General features: G+C 32.6%; 2 protein-coding genes across 2 annotated transcripts; one reads left to right on the top strand and one right to left on the bottom strand.

Moving 5' to 3' along the window:
• Positions 1 to 2,834: 2,834 nt before the first annotated feature.
• Positions 2,835 to 16,540, bottom strand: LOC134230138 (multiple epidermal growth factor-like domains protein 10). Its single transcript, XM_062711915.1, has 10 exons — positions 16,537 to 16,540; positions 15,717 to 15,923; positions 14,092 to 14,346; positions 11,452 to 11,516; positions 7,673 to 7,703; positions 6,827 to 7,411; positions 5,778 to 6,194; positions 4,798 to 4,935; positions 4,366 to 4,477; positions 2,835 to 3,610 (listed from the first exon to the last, which is right to left on the bottom strand). Exons 1-10 carry the CDS (start codon positions 16,538 to 16,540, stop codon positions 3,373 to 3,375), a joined length of 2,052 nt encoding a protein of 683 aa, XP_062567899.1. The 3' UTR covers positions 2,835 to 3,372.
• A 3,708-nt stretch (positions 16,541 to 20,248) lies between these two features.
• LOC134230137 (uncharacterized) lies at positions 20,249 to 22,402 on the top strand. Its single transcript, XM_062711914.1, has 4 exons — positions 20,249 to 20,460; positions 20,941 to 21,096; positions 21,274 to 21,346; positions 21,683 to 22,402. The coding sequence occupies exons 1-4, from the start codon at positions 20,249 to 20,251 to the stop codon at positions 22,400 to 22,402; spliced, it is 1,161 nt and encodes a 386-aa protein (XP_062567898.1).
• The last annotated feature ends 1,983 nt before the right edge of the window (positions 22,403 to 24,385 follow it).

The raw sequence follows: 24,385 nt of genomic DNA, 5'->3' as shown, positions 1-24,385 counted from the left end.
AAATGAGTAAAAAAATTTGTGAGTAACTATACTGAGTGACATACACGGATGTATAAAAACGAATCGTGACCTTTAAAATTTATGTGCTATTAAAAATAAAAGCTTGAAGCCACTATATTGTAAATTGGAATGTTGAACTCACATTATATATTTTTATTTTGCATGGAAGGTAAAATAATTCCATTATGTGAGTTAGTATCCGACATTAAAATAACAATCAGATAAAATTTTTCATAAGACTAAGGATTTTAAAAAAACACACATGGAACAAGTCTTCATTCCAGTACCATTGTTTTTACTAATTTTGATTACGGATTTTCCAACTTATTGATCAAAACAGATGACTCAAAGGGGATATGGACTTTGGAGAAGGGAGGAAATCCCGCACTTGATTCTAGCTTTGCAATTGTAGGGGTCCTTGGACTAATTTTCAATTTAGCGATGCTCATAACTTGATTGATAACTGACCGATTCTTTATTTTCAGTTTAGCTATGAGACACCTGCTTTTTTTGTAAAAGGCCTATTGACCACTTTTATAATTCTGCTGTTGATACAGATACTGTAGTGTGTCATAAAGTCATGTAATACCCTAAAACGTGTCATTATCTATTACCAGAGCACTTTAGTATACATGTAGCCATGTTTAGAAAAACCCCAAAACAATGAATGATAGGAATACCTTTGACAAATCTGGAGTAGTAAAATCCTCCTTTGTTTGCTTTCTTGTTTGTGTGTGTGTGGGGGGGGGGGGGGGATTTTTACAATTCCTACCTTGTTTCTGGCAAATACGGACTTTATCTATAGTAAGCTCTATTAATTTTTTTTAAAAGAAATTATTCATTTTTTTTTCTATTTACTCCAGCATTATTGTAACGAAAAAAGAAAGAAAATAAATATGTACCTTGTATTTTGAAAATTCACACATTGCATAATTCAATCCTTCAAGCATAAAATATAAAAGAACTATTTTTTTAGGAAACATTTTATTAAACTTTCTACAAATAATCATATTTTTTTTCACAAAGGACATAAGCATGTTTTAGTTTCCAAAACTGAAAATTAAAGAGCTGTCAAAATTACAGTGTCCTAGAAAAGGCAAAAAAAAAACAAAAAAAAAAAAACAAATAACTGTTGAATTATTTTCTTTTTCTCATTAAAATACTTCAAACAAGTACAATGGAATACAAGCCTTCGATACAAACAAAACGCATGTCTTAAAATAGTTGGTGTAGAGTAAAACTTTTGGAATTTGTTGTTGAAAACAACACACATGTAACAAAGGGAAGTTTAAATTTCAAATCTTTGCGCGTCTTCAATATTTAAAAAAGTTGAAAAAAATCAACCCGTTTGATTCTGAATTTTCATTTTCTTGACTGTGAATCATACTTTCATATTCAAGGTTTTTATTTCTTTTACCCAAATTGTTTCCAGATACATGAATTCTAGTTATTTCTCCCAATGATATACATGTATATTTCTCTATAAATACATTCCAAAAATGATTAAATTTAGTTTATATCATGGATGTTGTTGTCCCCGATTTCGCTGAGAATAAGGATGTTATTTTCGATTTGTCTATCCGTCCTTCTGCCTGCCCGTCTGTTTGTATTTCTGTCTGCCTGTAACATTTTCATTCCCACGCAATATCTCGAGAAGATTATTTTCGGTCTGAATGTCGGCCCGTCTGTCCGTCGGTTTGTTTTTCTGTCTCTCTTTAACACTTACGTTTACACGAGATATTCAACATTCTTTTGAGCATTTGCTATTTAATATAAATAAAACACTCCATATGTCCTGGGGAAAACCACTATGGTATTTGAGGTGCACAAGTCAAGAGTCAGAATACAAAGTTGTCTCTGCTTTAAGGTAGGATTCTTCTCATATTTCTAATATTTAAAAATTAAAGAAATTTTCACAGAATCAAAAAGACAATATCAGTAAGTGATAGTATCAGTGAAATTAAATTTGACCGTTTTATATTATAGGCAAGGTCAGGTCAAGGTCATTATCTTTTCCCTTGACATTAAGAATAAAAAAAATACTGTTGCCAATCATGTGATCCTTACTTCTATTTCAAAAGCTAAAGATTGTTCTTTTTGCATAAAAACATATTACTATATCGGGTCTATAGCATGATATTACCAAATTTACATAAATAATTTAACTTAACTGGATATTGGCCAATCCGAATTTTCTCTGTTTTTCTTAATTTTTTAGGATATATTAGTTATATTCATATGCTTCCTATATTTAACTTTTTCTTATTTTCACATATAATAAAGTAGTCTTATAAATGTACAAAATGATACGTTTACTAAGAGAGAAAAAATACTTTTTTATGGATTTTTGGCTCAAATCTTTTTGAAAAAAAAATTGTTTGGAAAATCATATTTATTTGATGTATTTTGAAAGTTTAGTCCCTCATTATTAATTCAACTTACATTTGAAAATTTCTCCAAGTCTTCGATTGCGTAAAAAATTATAACTAAATTCACTGTTCTATTACAATTTTGAGAGGCAGAAAAGAAGATATTTTCATACGCCACCATTCCGCAAAAATATAGTCCCTGCTAGTTTTCAAACACAGTTTACCATTTCTATTTAAAGTTGTACAATTGAGAAGAGGAAAGAAAAATATGGTCTTTTAAATTCCTTACACCTCAATATATAAGACATATAAGCAAATATACTTTGAATGTTTCATCTAATCAGAAACCAGAGAAGAATCCTACCTTAAGACTACTGTTTCAACGCAATATTTTCAGAAAACTTTAGCTTTTGCAGTGAAATTATATTAAACAATAAATATTCCCAGTTTCTTAATGAATACCCTTTTTTATTTTGGCGTCAAAAAGTCAAGCGTCAAGGTTGTAAATTCATATATTTAAATTGTGCATATGTTAAAAACATCCATTTTCCAGGCCATATCTCGAAAATCTTTTGCAAGAAATTGTATACCATAACTCTCTACGGCCCCAATTACTCTTTTAATATGCCTGCTTGATCTATCCCCTCCTAAATCCGCACTTGCCCATATTTTTTTCTTTATCAGCGGGATCAAGAATTCTACGAGACAACTTGTTGTTTTTTTTTCCTTTCAAAATTCAGTTAAATTTTGATGTTTATGTGCATTCTCCTTAGAATAATAATCTGCCAATACCCAAACAAATGTTCACGTTTTTGTTTTGTGTGTATGAGAAAACTTTTAATGTTTTTTTTAACTTTTCATACTTCTTGCTTATTTCTTATTTTATTTTTTTCAAAACACAATTAAAAAATGCGAAAAATACGTTACATGTTCATCTGTAAAAGCATCAAATAAATATTGTTTTGCAAAGAAACTTTACATGGTTCCTGTCCTTTATCTACATTCAATGTAGTTCGTCATAATCAGAAGGTTGATTATTTTTGTTCAGTTCTTCGTATCCTGCTTTTCCCTCTATGCTGTCACCAAAAGACGGTTGACTAAATTCACCAAGTTCTTGGTAGTATATATTTCCTTCTTCTTTGTCATCGAGAGTCGTGTTTGCATATCCTGCTGAATTCTGATAACTCTTACATATACCAATGATCGGTGTTTGTTTTTTAAGAAGAGATTTTTTGAAATTCCTGCAAAATATAAAAAAATAATAATTTTTTTAAAAAAATATTTCTTGAAATCAAATGTCTGCTTTTTTAAAGATACCGGTAAATATATACACATTTTAACAACCGTCTCTACACTGCACACTTTTTCTGCAAAAGAGTGACCTGCCCTTATATCTAAATTCTAAAAAAAAAATTGCGAAATGTACAGTATATTACTCAAATTTTTATTATTTCAAGTATTCTTAACAATTCTTAAAAGGTCAAGATAAATTATTATTGAACATATTTTTTTTACATGTATTTTCCCTATGAAATAAACAACATTGATTCCTATTCACTGATAATGTGTTGTCTTTGGACATTTTCCCTGGGGTAAATGTCAAGTTCTATACAGTGAAAATCAAATGAAATAGACAAGCTCAATATCGACTCTTTTATATTACATATTTTTCTCAGTGTCCAAAAACATTTTGCACTGGTGTAGGAAGCCTTAACAGGCAGAGTGAACGGTTTGCCTAAGTAATGCAACTCGTTTCTAATCAATTGTTATCAGGTTTAATTTCTTCAATGTTAAGACGCCAGTTATTTCGTCAAAAATATGCAAAGGAAACAGAATGTAACTTTCTCAATAAGGTACATGTAGCAAAAATTCAAAAAATAAAAGACCGTTAGACAGACGGACAGACAGCTAGACGGATAGACTCACAGAAAGGCAAATGGACAGACAGGCTCATCCGGGTTCACCGGAATAAAACAATATTGAGATTAAAACTCACCTTACAATGAGGAATATGTTGAGAAAAATGCTTAGAAAGAGAATTGTGAGGACTCCATACAGGGCTGAATAAATGTCTTTGCTTGAACAACTCTTTGAAATCTGGTTCATATCTTAAATAGAAAGAAAAATTGTTTTGTCATAATAAACAGCATTTGTTGGAATTAATGAATAATTGATGTTAATTGTACAACCTCATCTGATCATTTTTCTAATTTTAGTAATTCTAGCACCCGACAACAGGCAAGATCAAGTGTTATGGGGAGGTAAACATCCACTTTCCACCAGTCACAGCTGCTGTGTGCTCTTGTTGGATATGCGTACAGGGAAAAATGAATTTATTTTTTCATTCATTTTTCTCTTAAGTTTCTATTAAAAAGTAACATAAAAATATTTTCTTCAGACTTTAGTAGGACAAAAATTATTCTTTTACCTTGAATACGCTTGGCATTATACAGGTTGATATTGCAGCCCTCTTTACACGACCCATTGTTTGAAAAACAGGTTCCATTCAGACAGATTGGACTACATAATTGATCACATCGTTGTCCGTAATGAGTTTGGCTGCATTCTGTAAGTAGAGAAAACGACATTAATGTATCTACTTTATTGAGAAATTTTAACTTTTATAATTACAAATGGCTTCGATATTTAGTTTTTCTAACGATGTGGTGTTGTTTTTAAATGAGAGGTGCTAGCATTTGTGTATAATTACATGTGATAACAATGGAACCAAGTCCAGTTAAATGTTGCTTTCATATTGTATTAAATTATCAAACTTAATATATAAGGTCGATAATCAACTTTTGAGTCATAATACCTGGCCTTTATTATTTTCAAATTTTGACTTAATTTCCTTAACTAGAACTAATTTATCTTCGTTTTTGCAGCGCTAGACGCAGCAATCCAGTGATAGTGGCGTAGGGCGTTTGCTTCGTGATCGGGAGGAATTGGGTGTGATATTGAAAATAAAGGTCCCGTGTCACGTTAACTCTTTACAACTTACAGAATAGCTATGCAACATACATTGAATCCTCGCGTCATAGAAATATTACTTTACCATTTCCCCGCAAGCACTTTATAGCGGGGTACAAATTTCTCTAAAGTTTAGTGTAAATTATATTCTGAAATAATATTTTAATTAGAAAATAACTTTTCTAATTTAATGAGATTCAAGCAAGTATAAAATAGTTTGAATTTCGCAATAAATTAAAGATTAAATGAACTTTTTAAAGTGCGTGAAAATGCGTGATTGCGGGGAAACGGTAAATGCGTGATTTTGCGTTAGAAATAGGAAATGGTATATGCGTTAAAATGCACGACTGCGGGGAAGGGTGTTAAACATTGACATATTAATAAGCCCTCGCTTTGAATACAAAGATCTCAGGAGAGAACTCATATATTTTCGTTTACCATCACATTGATGACCCTGCCATCCTGCCTCACAAGTGCAACTCCCATCGATTTGGCGACAGCCGGAAATGCACCCAATACTACATGTCTGAAGACAGTCAGGTCCAAATTTTCCGTCAATGCATCCAAAATCACATAACCCATTGTTTTTATTACATCCATATTTACAATTTTGATTGCACATTTTATCGCAATAGTTTCCAAATTTGCCAACTGGACATTTGCCGTCACATTCTCCGGAATGTCTGTTACAATTTGATAGGCAGGATGCACTGCACTTCTTTTCGCAATTTTCTGAATAAAATCCGTTGTAACACCCATAGGTGCAGAAACCAGTGATATTGTGACAGGTCTGTTTTATACAATTTACACTACACTCCTTTGAGCATTCAGATCCATAGTGAGAAAAATCACATCCTGCAAATAAAAAAGTGGTACTATACAACGATGCTTGAGTTGTCTGTGAAATCTTAGGACAGCTCTCGTATATAATAGCGAGCGCAGCGAGCGTCGCGAAGCGAGCTGAATAGACAAACGTGTAAGAACAGAGGAAATACGGAATGAAATATGTACATACGTCAGGCAAATTTTTATGTGAAACATTCCCAGAATTCCTTTACTACCCAATGTCCTTTGCGCGAATAAATAAATATAAAATAAATAAATAAATGAAAACGAAAAGCATAAAAGGATTTCATTTTGTAAAAATCTATCAAAGAAACAAAAAATAACTCTGCAATGTTTTCCAACAAAAATTGCACTAGATCTATAGTTTCAACCAGACGCTCGGCTGTCTCCGTAAGCTCCGACGAGCTCCAATAAAAACGTTATGTGACGTCACAGCTAGTCGAGATAGCTCGTGCGATTTGACGTCTGAAGTGGCTGATCATTTTTTTCAAATCTTATTGATGATACAATTGCACTCGCCCCAACAGTCACACCATAAAACATATAAGACAAAGGTAAAAGGATATGCCGAACCATATGTCGAATTTGAGAAATATTGGTAAATGATACGTAAAAAATAAATATTAATTTCAGAAACTTACTATCGCATCTTTTCCCTGACCAGTGCGTCTTACAACCATTAACACAAGTTCCATTTTGACTGCAGTTGTTTTGAATACATTTCCCACTACATTGCATATTACAGAAAAAACCAAAGAAACCGTTTTTGCACCCATTACTACAATACCCATCTATTTGTCTGCATTCTAGATTAAGGCAGTTCTTGCTACAATTTTGATCGCATTTAACTCCATAATAGCTTGAACTACAGTCCTTACAACTACCGTTCAATCTGTCACAAGTCGTGGTGTTGCAATTACCACATGTACTGTTGCAGTAGTTTCCATAGTAACCTGGAGCACATCCGGTTGAACAATATCCCGTGTCTTTATTGCATTTTAGTCGCAAGCACTTCAAAGAACAAATATTTTCACACAATTCTCCAAAGTACCCATCGCTACAGGAATTGCAGATTCCGTTCGGTCTGTTGCAGACTGTAGTTGAACAAGACGATGAACAATTGTTCTGACATTTATCTCCCCAATACCCCTGGTTGCATCCTCTAGTGCAGTGTCCATTTCCATTGCATTGAAGATTCTCACAGTTAGGGCTGCACGTGACAATTGCTAGATAAATATACATGTACGCAACATTACATAATTTATGTCATGACGTTTTACACAAAATTACAGAAGCCTACAAGTGCTACACAGACATTTTTGTTATTCTTTTATTTTCAATACTTTTTAATTATGCAAACATATCCTCAAATCTGCAAATTTTATAATTTACAATTTAATTCAAATTTATCTACAAATCGTTAAATATAACCTTGAAATTTGACATTTTGTAAATGTTACATGTAATCATCATTCTGTGAATCTTACATTTCAATCTGTAAATCGTACTCATTAACACCTAAAATTTGCATGTAATATGCAAGTTTTACACTCTAATCTGTGATTGTTTCTCTGTAAACTGTAGAAAAAACACCTTATTCTCAACAGTTAAAATTTTGATCCGTACAGTTTACGCAATTATCTGTGTAATTCATTTTTTAGTCTGTAAATTTTATATTCTAATCATGAAATGTTGCATTTCAATGCAACGTTTAAAGGTAGGCAACTGTATCAGTGATCTGAAGGGATCAGGTGACATTCTTGTTCCCTACGATTAGCCAAACAAAGACTTATACATAAAGTTGTACATAGTGACTGTTTCCTTGCCATGTGTCAGGAAAAAGAAGTGAAAGTCATGGTTCTCTTGATAGAGAATGAAGAACCAAGGCCTCTTGTAAAGGTATGCATTGCTAGGATAAAGGAACCCCACTTCTCAGTGGCCTTAGGAACCCTCTCTACACTGCACACTAATGAGCTCTGATTCTAGGGTATATTTTTTTGCAGTTAGACTGCCCTTATGCCTAAATTCTAAATAATAGAAATTCGGAGTTATAACACAATTTGTCATCAATTCAAATACTAGCATTCTTTACATTTTAAAAGACCAAGATAAATTAATTGAATGTTATTTACATGTACTTTCTCCGCTGAAGTAAACAACAGTGCTTTTTAATAATTGATACTATGTTGTGTTTGATTATTTTTCCTGGGGTAAATACCACGTACCATATAGGGAAAATTAAGTAAAGAAGCTTAATATTAACACCTTTATGGAATATGTTTTTCTAAATGTCCAAAAGACATTTTGCATTGGTGTAGAGAGGGATCTTAAGTGCCGAGTTGAATTCTACATGTCAAATTCGAACTCTGGTACTTCACCTATGTACTAGTATGTTGACGTCGCATATGAAATTCTGCAAAACAGCCGTGTTTGGTTTCACATGAAGAAAGCGAAAATACGTATAAGCGAAATATAGTAAAAAGGTAAAAAAAAAAAAAAGAGGCCCATGGGCCACAGCGCTCACCTGAGCACATGGGCTAGGTAAAAGCACATATCAAATCAGAACTGAAAGCTTACTGAGGTGAAGGGGGGCTTGAATTTTAACCCCCCATAAGGTCATGATTTGAAAAAAACTAGAATCTACACTTCCTGAGGATGATTCGATATAAATATCACTAATCATGGCTTTGAAGTACTTGAAAAGAAAATTTTAAAACATTTCCCTATATATTCATATGTAATACTTTGGTCGTCCATTTTGGCCCTACCCAAGCCCCGGGGGTCATGATTTGAAAAAACTTGAATCTACACTACCTGAGGATAATTTTAGGTGAGTTTCATCTTTCCTGTCTCAATGGTTCTTGAGAAAAGAGTTTTAAAGATTTTTCCTATACATTTCTATTTAAAACTTTGATCAGCCATTTTGGCGACACCCTAGCCTCAGGGGGCATGATTTGAACACATTTGAATCTACTCTATCTGAGGAAAATTTTACATGATTTTCATCTTTCCTGTCTCAATGGTTCTTGAGGAGAAGATTTTTAAAGATTTTTCATATATATTCCTATGTAAAACTTTGATCGGCCATTTTGGCCCCACCCTAGCCCCGGGGATCATGATTTGACCAAATTTAAATGTACACTACCTGAGGGTTATTCCACATGAATTTCATCTTTCCTGGCCCAGTGGTTCCTGAGAAGAAGATTTTTAAAGATTTTTTTTATAAACTCCTATGTTAAACTTTTGTCGGCAATTTTAGCCCCGTCCTAGCCCCTTGGGTCCTGATTTGAATAAACTTCAATCTATACTACCTGAGGAAGAAACCAAATGAGTTTAAACTTTCCTGGTACAGTGGTTCTTGAAAGATTTTTAAAGATTTTTCCTATATACTCCTATGTAAAACTTTGATCGGCCATTTTGGCCCCATCCTTGCCCCGGGGGTCATGATTTGAACAAACTCAAATTGACACTACATGAGAATGACTCCACTTGAGTTTCAACTTTCCTGGCCCAGTGGTTCTTGAGAAGAAGTTTTTTTTAAAGATTTTTCCTATATACTCCTATGTAAAACTTTGGTTGGCCATTTTTGCCCCACCCTAGCCCCGGGGGTCATGATTTTGAACAAACTTGAATCTACACTACCTGAGAATGATTCCACATAATTTTCATCTCTCCTGGCACAGTGGTTCTGGAGAAGATTTTTTTAAAATGACATTAATTTTTCTCTAATTCATAATTATCTCCCCTTGGAAAAAGGCGTGGCCTTTCATTTGATCAAACTTGAATCCCCTTTTCCCAAGGATACGTTGTAGCAAGTTTGGTTGAAATTGGCCCATTGGTTCTTGAGATGAAGATGAAAATGTGAAAAGTTAACGACAACAACGACGACGACAAACAACCGATAAGTTTTGAAACATTTAAAAATGTGAATTGTTTTCAAATAAATAAAGTTTTGCTTTGTGCTTCTATGAAAAAAAATGATTGCCGGTCATTTTTAACATACAACGTGATTGGTCAATTCATTTAAGTCCCTAATTAAACTGGAGAGACAGGGATTTTATCAAAATTATTTATTGTTACGTTTTCTATGACTAAACTTCATCTTTTAATATTAATTACAGACTTATGATTTGCTCCAATCAAGTAAGCTAATATATATATATATATATATATATATATATATATATATATATATATATATATATATATATATATTCTTTTCACATCTTTTTTTCTTTCAGTAGGAAAATTTTAAGAGCACGTTGTTGTTTTCCATTACACGTGTTACGTTTGATTGATTATTAAGCATTCGTTCAAATCGAAAGTTCATCTTCATTGAAAGCCTTTAAAAATATTTTCATGTTGTTTAATTTTGTGAAATTTGTTATTGGATGTATACTCTCAAATATATTTTATTTATTTTTTTAATACATTTACATGTAAATTTAATTGTTACACAAGTATGTTAAGGTTAGAACCAAATATTCTACTTGTCTATATGATATGACGTCATAGTAAGCTATATGACGTGAAGTTTAGAGATAAGAATTTCTTAAAATCGATATCTAAGATTGGTTTGAGGTTGTAAAAATGAATCAAAATATGCAAGGGCATAATATAAACGGAATTTTGTCGTTTCTGGGCCCCTATAGTTATCACAGGGGTTGAATACCAAACCCGGGACGTCATAACTGTTGATCATGCAGTACCAGAGTGAAAGTGAAATGTAACGAGAATTCATGTAAACAAACACAAGAAATCGAAGTTTAAAAGCATTTAGAGTGAATATAATGTGTGATTCATTTGGGAATAAAGCTTACGAATAAGGTATGCTAATATAATTCTACATCTTCTTCGTAAAATTAAAGGAGGCAGAGTGTATACTTGCCGATCAGCCTTTCCTCTGTGGTTCGTAACAAAAAAGATGCAAAAGTTCAACACTACGCCGCATACTTTGAAGCTTAATTTTTGTTTCTATCTGAAGTTCTTATTCCATTGTATTTGGAAAGTGCTGCTAGAATCGTATGGTTTACGGGAATTGATGCATTTTTTCCGATGTTATGAACAAAATGTAAAAATTTTTGGAAGGTTTCGTCCTAAAGTGTTGAATTCTTATTTCTGTGAGAGGACAGTTGGATTCTAGCAGAACTTTTCGTAGTGCAAAGATGTTTTTACATAAGAATTATTACAAATTGAAATTAATTATCCCCGGGGTAGTGTTGAACTTTTCACTTTTTCATTAAGGCATATTTTCTAATTATATTACAATATCGCAATTTTCACATCCTTCGCATGACGTACAATTTGGACCATAGAAACCAACATTACAGCCTGTAGAAACATTTAAAAATGTGAATTGTTTTCAAATAAATAAAGTTTTGCTTTGTGCTTCTATGAAAAAAAATGATTGCCGGTCATTTTTAACATACAACGTGATTGGTCAATTCATTTAAGTCCCTAATTAAACTGGAGAGACAGGGATTTTATCAAAATTATTTATTGTTACGTTTTCTATGACTAAACTTCATCTTTTAATATTAATTACAGACTTATGATTTGCTCCAATCAAGTAAGATAATATATATATATATATATATATATATATATATATATATATATATATAATATATATATATTCTTTTCACATCTTTTTTTCTTTCAGTAGGAAAATTTTAAGAGCACGTTGTTGTTTTCCATTACACGTGTTACGTTTGATTGATTATTAAGCATTCGTTCAAATCGAAAGTTCATCTTCATTGAAAGCCTTTAAAAATATTTTCATGTTGTTTAATTTTGTGAAATTTGTTATTGGATGTATACTCTCAAATATATTTTATTTATTTTTTTAATACATTTACATGTAAATTTAATTGTTACACAAGTATGTTAAGGTTAGAACCAAATATTCTACTTGTCTATATGATATGACGTCATAGTAAGCTATATGACGTGAAGTTTAGAGATAAGAATTTCTTAAAATCGATATCTAAGATTGGTTTGAGGTTGTAAAAATGAATCAAAATATGCAAGGGCATAATATAAACGGAATTTTGTCGTTTCTGGGCCCCTATAGTTATCACAGGGGTTGAATACCAAACCCGGGACGTCATAACTGTTGATCATGCAGTACCAGAGTGAAAGTGAAATGTAACGAGAATTCATGTAAACAAACACAAGAAATCGAAGTTTAAAAGCATTTAGAGTGAATATAATGTGTGATTCATTTGGGAATAAAGCTTACGAATAAGGTATGCTAATATAATTCTACAATTTCTTCGTAAAATTACAGCATCAGGGTGTTTACTTGCCGATCAGCCTTTCCTCTGTGGTTCGTAACAAAAAAGATGCAAAAGTTCAACACTACGCCGCATACTTTGAAGCTTAATTTTTGTTTCTATCTGAAGTTCTTATTCCATTGTATTTGGAAAGTGCTGCTAGAATCGTATGGTTTACGGGAATTGATGCATTTTTTCCGATGTTATGAACAAAATGTAAAAATTTTTGGAAGGTTTCGTCCTAAAGTGTTGAATTCTTATTTCTGTGAGAGGACAGTTGGATTCTAGCAGAACTTTTCGTTGTGCAAAGATGTTTTTACATAAGAATTATTACAAATTGAAATTAATTATCCCCGGGGTAGTGTTGAACTTTTCACTTTTTCATTAAGGCATATTTTCTAATTATAGACGTCACGTGGTGACGTTGTGGTTAAGTGCTTCCTGTAGTACAAGTCCCATTGAAGTTTATAGAATGCATAATTATAGCAGAAGTTATATCCTTGACTTTTCCGAAGCATTAGTGTTACATAATTATAAAAAAGTGTTAATTCCATGAATTCTGATCCATGTGCTGCCTTAACTTACCCGCGTAATACTTGATTGTTTAGTCCGTAATTATTATTCCCAATAAATTGTAATGATTTTTCGTTTTCAGTCAAAAATTCTGTCAATTTGAATTTACTGCTCTACTCTGAAGAGTTTACAATATCATTTTTTTTACAAAATGAAAGTAAAAATTTCTATATAACTCGAAGAAAAATATAGTTATTTTGTATCTATGTGGTTTAATCGTATAATAAAGATGATAAATTTAGTAAGCGTACGTTTGATCTTTCGATTGATTTTTTAAAATTACTTTCACAATTGAGAACATTACTAATGTTTTAAATCGAATAATTACGGAGTGGGGAATTTCTTATTGAGTTTCTTCAAACTTTTTGTCCTGTTTGTATGAATAAGGATCATCTTCATTTTTGATTATTCTTATTTTGTTCCAATTACATTCTCTGGGAAAGCAAGTTTGTTGGGTGTTAAAACAGTGTGAAACAATGTCAACGAGTCCTATGCTAAAAAAAATAATCAGTGGTATTCAAAGAATATATACTCAGTGACAATTAGCTAAACGTCGATTAATTACGGGGCCCTTACACTATTATAAGTAGCATTGTGTATTTGTACATTATTTAGCTGATTTGTCGGTTAGAAAGTCACGCCGGTATATCAATTACCATATGAATTTATTCTTACGTCAATACATTACTCCGAGAGTGAAATTGTATCACGGACAGTGCATGAACATTGCAAGTTTTCTTTTCTTTTATGTTTAGAATAGATATATTCAAAATTATTGATGAGTAGACAATTTGAAAGTAAATTCTGACATATATACGATGACCGAACGCAAGGGGATTCTCACTCCTCCAGGGAACCTGATCCCATCTCTGATCAGGTACATGTATGTTCTGCTCCTGTTTTGTATTTTTTATGGACTTTTGATCTTGAATACTGTTTGTTATCTCCTATATGTTTCCTATTTCGATTTAACAACCAATGTCCTGGCAGTATTAATAACAGTTTATTCTACTTGAAATAAGCACAAAATTGTCTTACCGTTGCCACATTTGTCTTACCGTAAGCTTGAATTTCACATATTTCAAGCAAAGCATATCCGACTAAATAATCGGGGGATCCATCATCTTCGGGAGCGTCATACGTTGATATAACTCTGAGAAATCGGGTAATTTGTTCGCACGAAATATTCTGTATACTTGAGGGTACTGCAGGGTAGTCTGTGTTATCTTTGTAACATTGGATCCACTGTTGCGTACCAGATGAATTGGATACCTCTAATCGGTATTGCCTGAACCGGTAGGGTTTCCAATGACCTGAAATAAACCTTGCGGTGTAATATTTGCTTTATTTACGGAATAAATAAAACGGTAAACTTATGAAAAAAGTAAATAAAAATATTTTTTTTCTTCCTTTGTAAGGGGAATAAATCAAGATTAACAATTAGTACACATATACATATATATAACATTTTTAGATAAGTTTTCCTATTATGTCACAAATGTAATAAGTTTTGCTATAAACCCTGAAAAATGCCAAGTCACACCGGAAACCCGACTGAAGCAGTTATGTCACCCTCTCGATCACGTTCACGTGTTTTTACGAATCGGATCACCTCGCCCTTTTCCGTCGCATCCGATTGGTGTTTTTACGTAGCCTGGTTCCCTGTCCCTGTTTTGCTTCATATACTCCGCGTCACTTGGCAAGGATGAGCCAGGGGACCAGGCTAGTTTTTACGTTACACATTTTAGTTCGGGTTCGAGATTTTATGACGTAGGTTGCTAAGCAAAAGTGAACAACGGAGCGTTATTCTTAATGTCAAGAAAGCATTTTCGGGTTTGTGTAAATTTTAAAGAATTTTGAATGATTTTAATTTTTTTTTTTAATTTTAAAGATGTCATTTTACATATACAACATAGCTTCCCCGGCGACTATACCATCGTAATTGCGTTGTATTTGTGTTGTATTTGCCCCTCGGTGACACGAAACCCCTTGAGTGTTATGTCACCCTCTGCCTTCGGAATCGGGTGACATAATACTCCAGGGCTTTCTGTCACCCCTGGGTATATATTCCGGTATAGTCGCCGGGGAAGTCATGTGATATATGTATAATGTCACGTAGTCATTCATTTCTGGTGTTGCATCTCAATTTCTATCCTCAAAATCCTTCAATTTTTTAAAGGTCATTGTAGTTTAAAAAAAAATGATGACCTACTACATTTTGACTGCGTTTTTGCAATTCTTATTTTTAAAAAGCTTTTGCGTTCAATATTTGTAGCCCGCTTGGCACAATGGTTACAGCTTTTGCTCTGAATAGAGTCGCGGAGGAAGGAGTTGATCCTTACGTCGCAGGTTCAAATCAACTGTAGGACGAGGAGATCGGTCCCCCGGATAAGGTCGCCCCGTGACGCGGTCTCATGTCACAGTAATTGTTGGCACGAAAAAAAAGTCCAAACTGCACAATGGCCCTAAGAACCGAGTATATAAATTTGCAGCCCCCCACCGGTAAATGTCCGTATAAGTGAAAAATTCTCTAGAGGGGCGTTTAACATCAATCAAACGTTCAGTATTAAAGGTAGATTAAAGGAATTTATTTCCTTTGTAGATGTTTCACTACTGCATTTATCATAACGTAGGTAATAACAAGCCATTGAAAATCTCAAAAAGTCAAATAAAAACATTTTACCTTCATTTCTGTAATATATAACGACGTTTTTTAGTTTGATTGCTTTTTGAAAGTCCACCATTACCCATGCCACTGATTTCCGCATTTCAGTATGTGAACAATTCCTGTAATTTTGTTTGATATTTCCGTCGATCACCTTATCTGCAGATAAACCAAATCTAACCGAGCTCTGTGTTGCTGTACAAGTAGTCCTTTCACATATGTTATCTGTATAACAATGAAAAGGTTAAACTGATTTTAGATGTCTTCATGAAAAAAAGAATAAGCAAAGTACAGTAATTACTTACTCACCGTAGTAGCTTTGAACATGCTGATCTTTACCAGAATTTCTCCTTGTTATACCTTAAGTGACCCAACTCTACCCCCGGGGGTCATAACTTGGACAGTTGAAATTCTACACTACCCAACAATACTTTTTCATACGTTTCAGCTTTTCTGGCCAAATAGCTCTCGGAAAATTTTTCAAGATATTTTATATATTTCTGTGTTAAACTTGGATTCCCAATTGCAGCCACACCATAACCCCGGGGTCATGATTTGAACAATTTAGAATCTACACTACGGATGCTCACTCCTCCATGGCACCTGATCCCACATCTGATATTTCTAAGGTCCGTGTTTGCTCTGCTCCTATTTTCTATTGTGTTATGGTCTTTGAGATTGAATACTGTTCGTTATCTCCTTCTTCCACATAAGTTTAAACTTTTCTGGCCCAGTCGTTCTTGAGGAAAATATTTTTTAAATTTTTTTTGCTAGATAGTTCGACGTAAAACTTGGATTCCAAATTGTTGCGCGCTTTTTAGAAGATTTTTTTAATTACCCATCCCTATTTTCTTTTTACTTGATTATCTCCCCTTGTAAAAAAACTGGGTCATCCAGTTTAATACTTTTAACTCCCCTTCACCCAAGAATGCTTTGTACCAAGTTTGGTTAAACTTTGCCTAGTAGTTCTTGAGAAGAACTCGATAATGCGGAAAGTTTACAGACGGACAGAAAGACGACGGTCAAAATGTGCGCGGAAAAGCTCACTTGAGCCTTTGGCTCAGGTAAACTAAAAATTATAAGGTAATAATAGAATTTGTGTGTTCAGTTAAAACAAGTTTAATTTGATTTCTTCAAATAAATGCTGTTTACAATATATTGTGCATCTTCGAAATAAATCCTTGTTAGGATAAATAAACAAACTTTCATCTATATATAAAATTTGCAATATTTGTCTCGGTTGACTTAAGTATCTTCAAACTTTAAACAGGAAAAATAGCAGTTTGGAATCATAAAATACTATGATGATAGATTAATCTTTTACCTGAAGATTTCAATGTGTTGTAGGTGTAAAGAACGCATCGGTGTAAATGGCGGTCATACGAATATATAGAACTTATTTTTGCGTTCCCCATATTTTCAATGGTTCTTCGTATCTACCATACTTGATATAATGACATGATGCTTGAATAGAGAAGACAATGTATTATTTTAAGGACAGATGATTCAACAAGAAAAATGGATGCCTTGATTGGTATATTTTTTTTTACCGAATTTTATTGCCAAAGAAGTAAATAATACATAGATTTATAGAACATAAAGAAATTGTAAACCTTCTGTGATGTTCAAACTCTGCGCTTCTAAAACCATCCTTATTAATCTATACAAAACTTTTTAAACTTCAAATCCCATTTTTGTTACATTTTGAATAAAAATTAAAAAACTACGCGATGAAACTTTTTTTTCGAAATCGTTTAATTCATTCAAACATGACCCAATTTGTTATTTTGAAATTTTTTCGACAACTTTTTGTTTGTACCATCTGTCCTTAAATAACGAAATTTTGAGTAACTCACATAATGCAATATATTTTGTAAATGCATGTAAAAAAAATTACGTATCTACACAGTTTCTTCTCTGAAGAAGTATAGTTTTCTGTAAATCGGTTGAATTAAAATTCTATTTCAATTGCATTGAGGTAAGAGGACAAAACGGAAAAATAAAATCAACAAAACGCTTATATTTGTTCTCAGAGTATACTAAAGATGCAGTATTTTGATTTTCAGTACTTCAACATTTTCCTTTCAAGAGGATACAGCCGTTGGCACATAAATTAACATATTCTCTGATACAACTTTTCTCTTTTGATTATACGTCATTTTCACTCGATTCTTGTGGTTGAAAGGCATAAGTCGAGAGATGCGCAAATACTTACAAAATGATTTTCCTAAGTCCGTTCAACTTAATATCTATTTCAGAATGATTGTACACTCAATGCTTAAATAAATCTACCACCATAACAAAGTACATCTCATCGAAGTATTTAATTAGAAGAAATACGTCCAAGATGTATTTTAATGAACTTTATTCTAACTGCATATTTAAAGAAATACTAAATTACCAGTTTACTAGGGATAATTATTCCTCCATTTGAGACCTGTGTATACTTTGAATTTATATTGTAAAATTGGACTTAAGGCCTTGAATGCTAATCGTTATTTTCAAATATTTCTACTCTAAAAACTCATATACCGGTACACATGTAAGTAGTTATTTTAAACATTTAAGTTTTATACCGTAAGAGTGAATAACTGCTTGTGAGACAAAAATCAAGATCCACCAAAAGATTGTCATTTCCCAAGAGAATAATCCTGTTAAAATTATCCAAGTTGTCTGTTTAAAAGATATTTGTCATATGACGTAGTTTATCAAAACGATAAAGTTTATATTTTAATTCAATGAAAAATGGACAATTCCTTTGGACAGAATTATAACTTCCCTTCTTTTCTTTCCTTTTTTAACATTCTGTTATTACTATTTAAAAATGTGCTAAAATCTTCCTTTTTGACATTCAATATTTTTATATATATATATATATATATATAAGGAAGTTTTTTTTTATTATTATTATTTTGTTATCATTTTATAACTTTAATTGCATGAAACATTTAAAAGGAAAACGGAGTAAGGACTTTTGAACTGGCTACTAAACAAAATAAATATGGAACATTAAATATAGTCTCTATATAACCAATGAAAATATTTCATCGTAAAAAATGTCCAGATCTTACTTTGAATAACTTACAGTGTACCATATTCCATTTTTCACCTGTTTGTAGTCACCTGCGTGGTGCAGTGGTAAAAGCACTAGAATCGCGGAGTATAATGAGTTGATCCTTACGTCTCGGGTTCGAATCCAACTGTGGGACAAGCGGACCGGTTCTTCGAATAAGACCGTTAACACCTAGGTCACGTGTCGCAGAAGGTACTGACACGAAAAAAAGATCCCTCACTGCGGTAAAAAAATTGCAGTTCTCCACTGGCAAGTGGTGGGGTCTCCAAACGAGTGAAAAATTCTCGAGAGAAATGTTAAACTACAAACAATCAAGCGAACATAGCTATTTCAAACAACGGTGAAACTGTTCACAAATAAGAAAAAAGGAAAGGTAACGTGCCATTTGTGTTTTAAAATTAAGAAAAAAAAATTGTTTTCTTAATGTTAACTTTATTTTGCAAAATTAAAGTATGGCACCAAGTATCCAGACTGTTCATCTTAAGGATGTACAACACACCTACCCCAAAAAATTCCCGTCGTTTAATTTTCGTTATTTTTGTATATTTAGTACATGACTATATCTTTCAGACGGGGGTCGATCACTTTGCTATGAATCTACAAATACACATTTTTAAAAAAATGAAATTGCTTTTGCATCAAAAATATATCAACTGACCTTAGATATTTAAAAGTTCTTATATGTAAAGCCTATTTAAATGTAGATTTTTAGACATTTTTGAATACCCCTACCACCCCCACCCCTTCCTTTTTTGCATCGCAGACCATTAGCGTTTGACGAAACGTCGTTTACAGCGCAAATATACATTGTACTAGTATTTCGTCATTTGAATCCCAGAGGTATGCATTAGTTTTTAGTATGTATCAGGAAAAAAATACTGAAGGATTTTAGTGTTTAGCCCATATATGTATGCATTATGCATTCCATATCACTTGAAACCTTGAATATGTTGATTTTTAATTTTATTTCTTTAATTTCATTTACCAAAAAAAGGTGTATGTTCAACTCTCCTGTGGTATAAATTGAATAATTATAGTTTCTTTCAAGTCATTATTTCAAACGAGACAGTATGTGCATCGACATTTGCATAAATGTACACACCTCACGATATTGACCGCATTCTTTTAATGTCATTGCTTCTAAAGTTAAAATGAAAATTCTGTATTCGTCCACATTAACTTCAAAATATCAAATATTAAACTCATCCTCTATTTTAATTTATATCAAATCGCACATTGATATTTTTAGAAATCTTATAGGCTACGTTTTGTTTTGATTCGAGGAAATGCGAACCGACATTGTTTACAGTGACAGAAAGTCAAACGATTTGCCGCAATAGGATATTCATAAATTCAGATAATTTCAGTACTAGTAAACAATTCTTTTCAATAGACCTTTTTCATAAATATTCTATCCAATCCGGTTTTAACCTTTAGTTTTTACAAAGTCACGTGATACCCGACACAGATAGATAAAATGGCGACTACACCGTTTTCAGCGTTTAAAGTTGACGAGTTACAGATGTTCTTGAAAAGAAAGGTGATTTCTGTTTCAAAATTGAAACGTATGGATTTATTGAGGCTATGTGATGCAGTTGTAAAGCTCAATTTGCCAGATGACCCCGATATGTGCTCCGATCAGCCTCTGTCTGTCCATGATATTCTTAGTGAATTCTCAGTAGAGGATCCGTTTGGAATCCAGGGGATGTCGAATGATCTAACAAAGCTACCAACATTTTCAAGTCTTGTGTTAAGCCAACGCAGAAGGATAAGACTTATCTGAATAAGACTGCATACGATGTTTGGGTCATCATGGCAAAAAACGGATAAATAAAATGTGCGTACTGCACATGCATTAATTGGTGGGTATGTATATATCATATATATAAAACATACGAACAGGTTAAATTAATAATTATTTAAAGCGCAATAAGTCAGTTTAATTAATCTTTTTTTTGGTTGCATAATATTTGTTGAGTAATGATACTTAAGTGACTCCAGGCATACAATATAGGTACTTAAACCAAATCCTATATAATATATTCAAAGTAGTCACATGTGTATTACATATGATGTATGTATACAATCATGATACCAGTGTTATGGCTGAGAAAAATAAAGTCCAACAGAATGTGTGTAAGCTAAATTTCACACACTTTTTTTCCTCAGAGCTGATGGTGGATGCCGTCACATTGGAGCGACTTTATATGAAATTGAAGCCTTCGAAGTCAATTTAGTCACGGATGGGGGCAATTTATGGTCTAAACGACCACGACAACATGATTGCCCAGTTCCCATCAAGCAACTAAAGATCATGAAAGCAAGGTTCATGTATGAACAATAAATTATCAAATTTTGTATAAATCCTTGTATAATTTTAACGTCATCATATAAGTTAATTCTGCAGCGGTTGATTATTTTAATAAGCTTCATAAATAGTTAGTCTACATTTAATCCCCCCAAACACAGAATAATTACTTCTCTGTACAAATTTAACTACAGGTATACAGGTGTGGAATATAACCAATCTGATGCACACAATTTTGACCCTCGCAGTGTGGATCAAAGGCAGAATTACTGAGAAATGGAAATCACTGAAATAGCAAGAAGTCTTCGAGAGGTATTTTCTCTTAATTGTATAGTTTTTGCTTATAGTGTTTTGTATTTTTCAAACTGAATGAAATTGATGAAAAGTCAAGCAATTTTCTATTCTTGAATGAAAATGAATCATTCATTCATGTTGTACACTATAAGGTATTTTGTAAGATGCATACTATAAAGGATAAAAAAAAAATTTGTCAGTGTGACTTTTGATGGCAAGTGAGGCATCAATTAAGAACAAAACTGTTCCTTCAGTTTCATTAAAACGATATATATTAATATGTTCTCTTTAAAACTTGATATTCTTGAGGTACAAAAGCCAATAGAGAATGTTACAGGTGACTGTGATCAACCGTGTCAAAAATGTACTGTTTTTACCATCTCAAACATGTTGAAAAATGTTAAATCTACTGCTGCAAATGACCCTGTGAATTTATGTCATCTTTCTAATGATAATATTGCACACATTGAGTCATGCACAGCTGAACAGTCTGACAGCAAGACTTGGCATGAGCTCAGGAAAGGCAGATTGACTGCATCTAATTTTTGTAAAGTTTGTAAAGCAGTTGATGCTAACAAATGTCAACCTTCACTTCTTAAGACTATTTTAGGTGAATATGGTGAAGTCACTGCTCCATCTTTACTGTGGGGTAAAAAGAAAGAGGTAGCAGCCCTTCAGCTTTATATGAAAGTATGCAGTAAATCACATCTTCATCCCCGTTTGTCACATAAAGATTTAAGAATACATCCTACCATGGATTTCATTGGTTGTTCTATTGATGGTCTTTTCACATGTAAATGCCATGATTGTACTATTTTTGAGGTAAAATGCCCATTTAGCTTAAGGGATGAAGATCCAAAAGAAGTGTGTCTCAGAAAAGGTTGTGTCCTTAATAAAAAAGTTGAAGTCATTGTAACTGAAAACTCTGAATACTATCATCAAATTCAAGGTCAAATGGGTATATATGGCATTCATCAATCCAATCTCATTCTTTACACAAAAGAAAAGAATCTGTGTTGCTCAGGCTGAGTTTGATCCTTACTTTTTTGATACAATGCTCAACAAACTTGAAACATTTTTTAAACAGCATATAATGAAGTATTTTATGTAAGAGTAACTGCTGGTATGTACTTGATGTATACATGCAAGTTGGTGCAAGTTGATACTTGAGATAGAAATATTTTTTAAAACATTCATGGCTTAGTATATATATATTTATATTTTGAACATTGTATACGTTGAAATCAATAAATTCTGAAATATCAACACCAAGATTATCATTATGTTATTTATTATGAGGAAGTCAGATATAAATGAAAATATTATACACCTGTCATATATCAATGTATAGTGCCCAGCTACCTATAGCCCTTTACACACAAAAAGCTGTTTTGATAATTGTGACAAATTAAGCTATTTCTATCATTCATATTTCACTCTGATTTATATTCAATATGTGTGGTCATGCAATGATTTTGATATAATTATTTGTCTTGTAAAAAATCAATTCTTTTTCATTCAACATCAAATGTGCTTTCAATACATGATTATAAAGTGTCTTGAGATAAAGTTGCTATAAGGTAAAAAAAAATTGAAAATGTGAAATAAAAGTCTTATCAGTTGATTTGTGAAAAGCTAGTACATAGATTCTTGAGTTAAAATTTTTAACAATTCTTTTTGTGAAAAGGGCTGCAGATTTACATATATACTCACTTTACAAGTTGGGTGTCAAGGTTGCACAACATTACACACACTCTTACAATTTGATTGTAAACAGGCTTCATATGGAGTGCAATAACACCCTGCAAAATTGTATAGTTTTTTAAACGTCCAATCGCTCTCTCTACATGGATTCTAGCCCGTGCAATCCTCCTAGTTTTAGTGGTTGCATTGCTGCCTAACTGTTTTCCAAAAGAAAATGGAGGAATGTTTAACGTGGCACCCTTCATTGCTAATTCAGCTCTAATGAGAAACCCACGATCAGCCATAATGTCATCGCCAAATTCAATATTATCCAAAAAACAGAATCTTGAACTATTTTCTTGTCAGATATACTACCAGTATATAAATCAGAGACAAAACAGAAAGAACCTTTGGGAGTTATAGCTACAAGACACTTAAATGTATTATGATGTTTGTAATTTGAGTATGTAATTCTTTGAGCAGATGGACGACTAGGTTTTTTGTACAAAAAAGTCTGTGCAGTCTTTTATACATCTTGTCTTTTTAAAATGTTTAAAGCATTTAGGTAAATTCTCCATGATTTGTTCTTTGGAAGACCAATTTATTAGAAAGCCGAGGTCAATATTCATTAGACACAACCAGGTAGTGAATATTCGACACACAGAACTTTCAGAAATGGCAAACATATCACCGAGGGACCTGGTGTCGAATCCTCTACGTAATCGTAACAGGGTAAGACTGAACTCTTCCTTCAGTGACAATAAGCGCTTGGGTCCTCTTCTAGGAGTCTGTAAATATGGGAGATTCTGTTATTTAGAAATCAATAACATTACAATGTAGAAACTACTGATTACAAGCTGGTTAAAGCTTTAAATTTTATAAGTAATAAAGAAATAACGCTGAAGAACTTTTTCTATCAAAGTAAAGTTAGTACTAAACTGACCTAGGTCACAAATAAGTAGACAGTTAATTCCTTGGAATCCTGACGTTCATTTGTTTCAGTACTGTTCCAGTATACCATTGAGGATGCCTTTAACTTCAACACATTGAAGATGATTATAAACACGGCCAGTGATAGTCCTGTGGATTAAAGCATAATTGTACATTAATTGACAAATTAAAGCATATACTGAGTATGAATGTATTTAGAGCAGAACTGCATGATTGTTTTAGATAAATATGATTACAGTTGTTATACACATTAGTCACTGGACAGTTTCAAGGTAATTCTGGAATAAATTGCATTCAAAATTAATTCAGAAGTAACTTTGTATCAAATATTATTAATACAAATTCAATATATAATAAAACTATTTATCAACCTGTATA

The sequence above is a fragment of the Saccostrea cucullata genome, unplaced genomic scaffold (assembly GCF_032062105.1).
Source record: "Saccostrea cucullata isolate Sc308-1 unplaced genomic scaffold, CSIRO_AGI_Scuc_v1 ctg1837, whole genome shotgun sequence".
Classification (NCBI taxonomy): domain Eukaryota; kingdom Metazoa; phylum Mollusca; class Bivalvia; order Ostreida; family Ostreidae; genus Saccostrea; species Saccostrea cuccullata.
Note: the sequence above shows the minus strand (reverse complement) of the source record. Positions and strands in the feature narration are given on the sequence as shown.

Coding starts and splice junctions, on each gene's coding strand:
- LOC134230137 (XM_062711914.1), top strand. CDS start 20,249: ATGGCGACTACACCGTTTTCAGCGTTTAAAGTTGACGAGTTACAGATG. Junction 20,461..20,940: donor GAATTCTCAGTAGAGGATCC/GTTTGGAATCCA, acceptor TTTTTTCCTCAG/AGCTGATGGTGGATGCCGTC. Junction 21,097..21,273: donor CTAAAGATCATGAAAGCAAG/GTTCATGTATGA, acceptor ATTTAACTACAG/GTATACAGGTGTGGAATATA.
- LOC134230138 (XM_062711915.1), bottom strand. Junction 6,195..6,826: donor GTCAGGGAAAAGATGCGATA/GTAAGTTTCTGA, acceptor TTTTATTTGCAG/GATGTGATTTTTCTCACTAT. Junction 4,478..4,797: donor TAATGCCAAGCGTATTCAAG/GTAAAAGAATAA, acceptor TTTCTATTTAAG/ATATGAACCAGATTTCAAAG.